Source organism: Trichomycterus rosablanca, chromosome 15 (genome assembly GCF_030014385.1).
Source record: "Trichomycterus rosablanca isolate fTriRos1 chromosome 15, fTriRos1.hap1, whole genome shotgun sequence".
Taxonomy (NCBI): domain Eukaryota; kingdom Metazoa; phylum Chordata; class Actinopteri; order Siluriformes; family Trichomycteridae; genus Trichomycterus; species Trichomycterus rosablanca.
Window position 1 is genome coordinate 3,609,925 of NC_086002.1, and position 7,576 is coordinate 3,617,500.

General features: G+C 44.0%; 1 protein-coding gene across 1 annotated transcript in view; it reads right to left on the reverse strand.

Annotated features, from left to right (window-relative positions):
• Positions 1 to 5,316: 5,316 nt before the first annotated feature.
• pus10 (pseudouridine synthase 10) overlaps positions 5,317 to 7,576 on the reverse strand; it is a 12,634-nt gene continuing 10,374 nt past the window's right edge. Inside the window, exons 16-18 of the mRNA XM_063009358.1 lie at positions 6,353 to 6,495; positions 6,123 to 6,222; positions 5,317 to 5,421 (exon numbers count right to left, since the gene is read on the reverse strand). Coding sequence (XP_062865428.1) covers positions 5,383 to 5,421; positions 6,123 to 6,222; positions 6,353 to 6,495 — 282 coding nt within the window. The 3' untranslated portion in view covers positions 5,317 to 5,382. The remainder of the gene's footprint in view (positions 5,422 to 6,122; positions 6,223 to 6,352; positions 6,496 to 7,576) is intronic.

Consider the following 7,576-nt stretch of genomic DNA (forward strand, 5'->3'; position numbering starts at 1 on the left):
TTACAAAATGCAAACGTATTATGACTGGAAAATAAAACTGCATTTGAAGAATCTGACAGTGAAGAAAGAAAGGAGAAAATATTTGGAGGGCTGAAGACTTTTACTTCATTTTAATGTATTATTATTTTTATTTTTTTATTTTTTGAATTTCCCCCGATTGTATTTCACCTCCACTCTTGATCGAGTAGAGTCATAACTAACACTCGCCCCCTCCTACACGTGTACAATACTGACTGCTTCATTTCACTTGCAGCAGGCAGGTTTAAACGGAGATCCGTATCGTGCACAGAGAGTCTCCATTATCCCCGTTATCCTACGGCCCTCTTTCTCCCTTACAACTGTCGTCCGTTCAGGCGCATCTAGGATTCGAACTCGTGAGCTCCGGTTGTCAGCACTGGTGGGCCAGCGTGCTTTACCGCTACTTTTTCAAGGCACTGCGTGTTCACACATGCGCTTTAATACTTTTAATGTTTTGTGATGACAGATGAATATATACAGAATTCTAGATCATTTATACATATGAAATAATAATCAGTTTATTTAGATTATAAAAAAACATCACAATCCTGGTTTAGCACTCCAGCTTCTACAGGGAAAGTTTACTGTCCATACTACACACCTACTCTTCACAGCTTCATGTACAGATGTTGCAGCTGTTTGAGAAGACTAAGAAGGGAAGCTATAACACCATCATCTCTTTCTTATGCTTTTTTTTTTTTCTTTATTCCTTTTTTTTTTTTGTCTGAGTAGATGTACAAATGTGATCTGGGCACGAGGCGTCAATCAGTAACCCATCAGATCACCACATGACACTGAGACTCATCCCTGTTCCACTAACTGTGCCTGTTTGATAGGGACCCGGTTTGCATTTCCACCAGTTTTAAGAGCGGAAACGTTGCAGAATAAGACGTGGCAGTTTATAAATGCTCTGCGTAAATGTAACCGTGGACAGTCGTGAGTTTTACTCCTGGCTTTGGGAATATACTCACCGTCTAGGGTCAAATCACAAGAAAAATGTGTCTGTAGTCGAGGATTCCTTTCTTGTAGGATGAAACGTTCATTTTCTCTTTGCTGTTTATTTGCTCTGTAGTTAAACCATGACTTTTCAGCCAGGGTCCTGACCTCTATTTATTACACCCTCACAAAGCTGATAGTGAATTTAAATCACACTTTTATTCAATTTTTTAGTCTCACTCACTCATTTTCTACCGCTTATCCAAACAGGGTCACGAAGGGGGGGGCTCAAGGCACACAATAACACCCTAGACGAGGCGCCAGTCCATTGCAGGGCAGACACACACACTCATACACACTCCTATTACCCACAAACCCACCTCATTTTCTGCTAACATTAACACACTCAATACTCAATAACCATGAGCTCGTCTAAGCAGATGATTTGACGATCTGAAACTTTGCAACAGTTTAGGGAAGGCCCTTTCCTCTTCCACCATGACTGTGCCCCTGTGAAAGCACAAATGAAGCTCTATAAAGACATGAAGAAAAGCGCTGATCTCAGCACCACTCAACAGCTCTGAAACGAACTGGAACATCAACTGAGGCTCTCTTGACCAACGTCAATGCCCAGCCATACAAATACTGCCATCTTTTGACTGAATGGGCACAAGTTCCCACAGACATACTCAGAAGAACGGCTGCTGTTCTTACTAAAAGGATCACATACAGTAGACGTCACTCTACTTTAATAGCATTTGCTGTTCTTAAATGGGACGTCGGGCGGCACGGTGGCTAAGTGGGTAGCACTGTCGCCTCACAGCAAGAAGGTCCTGGGTTCGATCCCCAGGTGGGGCGGTCCGGGTCCTTTCTGTGTGGAGTTTGTATGTTCTACCCGTGTCCGCGTGGGTTTACTCTGGGTGCTCCGGTTTCCTCCCACAGTCCAAAAACATGCAAGTGAAGTGAATTGAAGACACTAAATTGTCCATGACTGTGTTCAGTATAACCTTGTGTACTGAGTAACTAACTACCATTCCTGTCATCAATGTAACCAAAGTGTAAAACATGACGTTAAAATCCTAATAAACAAACATAAATGGGACGTCCAACAAGCTCATGGTCAGGTGTCCAAATACTTTTGGCCATATAGTGTGTGTGTGTGTGTGTGTGTATATATATATATATATATATATGTATATATAAAGTCGGCTCTCAGTCTCCTAACTTAGACACACTGTACATACAGGACAGCCTAAATATATCTAACCTCCAGAAGCGTTTGTGTGCGTTTTGATGGAGGTTTTCATGGACGAGCTCAAATATTGCTCGTTTGCAAACCTTTCTGTAGGCCATTAAAAGAAAACAAGGATGTCAAACACTGCCTGATGAAAAGACCTGGATTGTGTAAAATTTCTGGTTCATTACAGTGTTCCTTAAGAAATACGGCATTATTAATAATAAAATTAACCGACTCTCCACTCGGTCTGCAGCCAGATTATCATCTCATTTGAAATAGTTCAGTTTGACATTAAAAGCGTGAGGGTGCTGAGCTGAAATCCAAGGCGGGCGTCGCTAAACGTTGCTTTACTGGTTACTGGTACCTGCTGCTGGTGAGATCTGGCATCTGAAATTGTGATGCTGTGGTTGGTCACATTTTCCATGGTTTAACAATTGCAGAAATCCAAAAGCTCCAAGTAGTTTCTTCCTCTGATCATTCATTCTTTTTTTTTTGTTTCGTTTTCCCACCTTTACTTCCCTAATTTGGTCGTTTCCGACTCCCCGGTTGAATATCGCAACCCTCCGTCGCTGGCACCACCCTGCTTTGGGTGCAATGGTCCAATGGCTCCGAGTACAGAGGGTCGTGCTAATTCCCACGCTCGAGTCCCAGAGGAGAAACCCAGTCTGACCTTCCCACCCTCGACCACAGTACATTTAAACTCTGCGCCACCTAATAATAATGATTAATGATAACACATTTATAGCTCTGGTATTTAACAATAAACAGGCACTGTGTTAGTGGAAAAGGGCTGAGGCTACATCCAATAGTACACAGCGCATGTACTGTGTAGCATATTAAATAGTACAGCTCAGTACAGAGGTCCCAGAGTCCTAGAACTGCACTGTATAGGGTGTGAATGGATTATAAAGTATACACCGATCAGCCATAACATTAAAACCACCTCCTTGTTTCTACATTCACTGTCCATTTTATCAGCTCCACTTACCATATAGAAGCACTTTGTAGTTCTACAATTACTGACTGTAGTCCATCTGTTTCTCTACATGCTTTGTTACCCCCTTTCACCCTGTTCTTCAATGGTCAGGACCCCCACAGAGCAGGTATTATTTAGGTGGTGGATGATTTTCAGCACTGCAGTGACACTGACATGGTGGTGGTGGTGTGTTAGTGTGTGTTGTGCTGGTATGAGTGGATCAGACACAGCAGCGCTGATGGAGTTTTTAAACACCTCACTGTCACTGCTGGACTGAGAATAGTCCACCAACCAAAAATAAACGGCCAACAGCGCCCCGTGGGCAGCGTCCTGTGACCACTGATGAAGGTCTAGAAGATGACCGACTCAAACAGCAGCAATAGATGAGCGATCGTCTCTGACTTTACATCTACAAGGTGGACCAACTAGGTAGGAGTGTCTAATAGAGTGGACAGTGAGTGGACACGGTATTTAAAAACTCCAGCAGCGCTGCTGTGTCTGATCCACTCATACCAGCACAACACACACTAACACACCACCACCATGTCAGTGTAACTGCAGTGCTGAGAATCATCCACCACCTAAATAATACCTGCTCTGTGGTGGTCCTGACCATTGAAGAACAGGGTGAAGCAGGTTAAAAAAGTATGTAGAGAAACAGATGGACTACAGTCAGTAATTGTAGAAGTACAAAGTGCTTCTATATGGTGAGTGGAGCTGATAAAATGGACAGTGAGTGTAGAAACAAGGAGGTGGTTTTAATGTTATGGCTGATCAGTGTACAAGTGCACATACAACCCAACACCCCTGCAGTCCAAATAAAGCATCCGGCTCCAGTACAGATGATGGAAATATGCAATCCAGTGCGATCAACGTAATTACAAAAGTTCAGCTAATCAGCAAGAAAGTAAACGAGTGTGATGAGGAAAAACCTGCGTTATTAACAGTGTTGTGGATTTTCAGACCAGACCAGTTATAAAAGTACATTGTACAATTGTTTTCTGTTTTTGATCCGTTTTTTAGCTTGTTTTTATGGGATGTTTTTTTCCTCTGTGTATTTTTGTACCATACTTGTACCTTTTATTTATTTTTTTTAATGTTCAAGCCTTGTGGAAGAATGTTTCTCTTATTCGATGAAGGGCGTCGTTTTTTGTTTTTATTCCTCTTTAGTTGTTCACTTGTTTTTGGTTTTATACCGAAGCGTTATGGCAGGAGGACAGAAGTAAACCTGCCGTACTGCTGTCTGATGGTATTTATTTTAAGTTATAAATTAATAAAACAAGATAAAAATAAGTCTTGCAACTGTCGTATTTCTTATATACATATTATGCATTTTCTCTCCTTCTTCTCCCTTTTAACACGTCCAATTGCCCGCTTGCTTGATTGAGGAGAACGAAGCTAACCCACGCCCCCTCTGACACAGGGGCAGCAGCCATATGCATCTTACCACCTACACTTTGACGAATGCAATGCGGATCAGCACTGTGTACGGAGAGACACACCCTGATCAGCACTCTTTCCTCGTCTCTGTGCAGGCGCCATCAATCAGCCAGCAGAGGTTGTAATCGCATTGAGAGAGTTCCTATCTGAACAACAGGCCAATTGTTGGTCAAGTGGCCGCCCAGCCCAGACGGCAGGCAGAGCTGAGACGATACGATGTATTCGGGATCCCAGCTCTGGTGTTAAAGTGTGTGATTTACCGCTGCGCCACCTGAGCGGCAGCTGTCGTATTTCTGATCCTGATGGGTAATAAACGTGTTCTCTGCCCTTCCAGCTGCTAGACTGGTCAAAATGTGGCATTTATCGATGAGTTCGGGTGGCACAGAGGTCTTACTGCGCCAGCTCACCACCACTTAAATATCGAGCTCTGGAGTTTGTATCCCGGCTGTGCCATCGACATGGTGGTGGCTGTGTCTGAGGGAGGGAAATGAGGGCGGTCAGACGGGCTCTTGCACGGGGAATGGTTGATTCAAAGATTAAAGTGCCTGACGCTCCATACGTGACGCTGCTCTCTGTGAGAAGTGTGTGATGCCTGATTCGGAAGGTGGCATCCCGTGATAGTGCCATGTTCGAAGTTACAGTGGTCAATGGAGTAAAAACCTGATGCAAAGATCTGGTACTACTTTACTAAAATAAACAGAAAACATCATCAAACACCAAAAACATATTTAATTATTGTTATTCCAAAATATTCACACGCACACAGGTTTACAGTTCACTCGGGTACAGCAGGGGGCCAGTCCACATCCACCGACTGATAACAAGACACAAGAACAAAACAGCACACAGTCAATATACTGTAGATACATAACAGTGAATCTTCAGCACCCAAATATTTATTCATTCAATTAATGCATTTTGTTTTCACCCACCCCCCAGTTTTCTTCCCAATTTAGTCGTATCCAATTCCACGAGCCAACCGCTTCTTTTCACCTGCACCAGATGGGTTCGTATGGAGATCCGTATCGCGCACCGATCTCCATTATCCCTCACCTCTGTGCAGGCGCCATCGATCGGCCAGCAGAGGTCGTAATTCCAGCAGTCATTAGGAATCCCTCTGGCCCTCCCTCCTTCGAACAAGCCAATCATTGCCTGTATAGGTGTCCTGGGGTGGCACGGTGGGCAGCACTCTCGCCTCACAGCAAGAAGGTCCTGGGTTTGATTCTTAGGTGGAGCGCTCTGGGTCCTTTCTGTGTGGTTTTCCTCCGGGAACTCCGGTTTCCTCCCACAGTCCAAAGACGTGCAAGTGAGGTGAAGTGTGTTTGATATTAAACTTGAAATGATGAATCTTGTGTAACCAGTAACTACATGTCCTGTCATGAATGTAACCTAAGTGTAAAACATGACGTTAAAATCCTAATATAATAAAAGTAATATGTGCCCTGTATAGAACTCGTCTCAAACACGTCTTGGCCAACAGACCGAACCTTAATCTAGTGGTTAATTGAAACAAACCTCCACGTCCAGCTCCAAAATGTCCACCTCCGCCTCCATGAGCAACCCCAGGTTGGGCTTCGTCCTCCCGAAATCTCCATGCACGAACTCCTTAATGTAGCTGTACAGTGACTTAAGGTGATACTGATCTCTCTTATCACTGAGTAAAAGCATGCAGGATGTTTGAAACGCTGTAGACCTGTGTGTGTGTGTGTGTGTGTGTGTGTGTGTGTGTAGGTGTGGAAGGATACGTGCCGGCCTGAGTGCGCAGCAGCAGGGTGAAGTGGTGAGGATCCAGGTAGCGAGTGCTCATCGAGTGAATGATTCTCTGTCTGACGGCCAGCGGTCTGCGATGTAGAACTCTCAGTGGGGTCTTCTGATCAATCTTCAGCTCCTACACACACACACACACACACACACACACACACACAGTACTTACACTGACCACTGACAGGTGAAGTGAATAACACTGATCATCTCTTCATCACGGCACCTGTTAGTGGCAGCGAGTGAACATTTTATCCTCAAAGCTGATGTTAGAAGCAGGAAAAATGGGAGAGTGTGAGGATGGAGCGAGTTTGACGAGGGCCAATTTGTGATGGCTAGACGACTGGGTCAGAGCATCTCCAAAACTGCAGCTCTTGTGGGGTGTGTCCCGGCCTGCAGTGGTCAGTATCTATCAAAAGCGGTCCAAGGAAGGAACAGTGGTAAACTGGCGACAGGGTCATGGGCGGCCAAGGCTCATCGATGCACTCGAAGGCTGGCCCGTGTGGTCCGATCCAACAGACGAGTTACTGTAGCTCAAACTGCTGAAGAAGTTCATGCTGGTTCTGATAGAAAGGTGTCAGAATACACAGAGCATCACAGTTTGTTGTGTATAGGGCAGCAAAAGGGGGACCAACACAATATTAGGAAGGTGGTCATAATGTTATGCTTGATCGGTGTACATACACACTGTGACATCACTGGTCTGTTTTGTCTCTGGTTTTTCTGGTCTCTGGTATAAAGCAGAACTGGAATAATGTTGAACATAAAAATGCACTATATGGTCAAAAGTGTTTGGACACCTGAGTGTGAGCAAGATGGAGAAGATGTCTGTGGGAATTTGTGCCCATTCCATCAAAAGATGACCGCATTTGTTCGGCTGGGCACTGATGTTAGTGTTCCGGTTCATTCTAAAGCTGTTCAGTGTGCAGCTTTGTTTACGTCTTTATAGAGCTTTGTGCTTTCACATGGGCGCAGTCATGCTGGAACTGGAAAGGGCCTTCCCTAAACTGTTGCAGTAGTTAAAAGCATATAACTCCCTTTGTATAACTGATTTATTACACCTGTTAGCAATAACACATTAATTCAATCATTACAGGGTGTGTCCCAATACTTTTGTCCATATATTGTATGTAGACATGCCTAATAATCATAGAGTTCAGCTATAAAACATCAGTTATATGAAATAAATGACTTGATTTGGATGATTT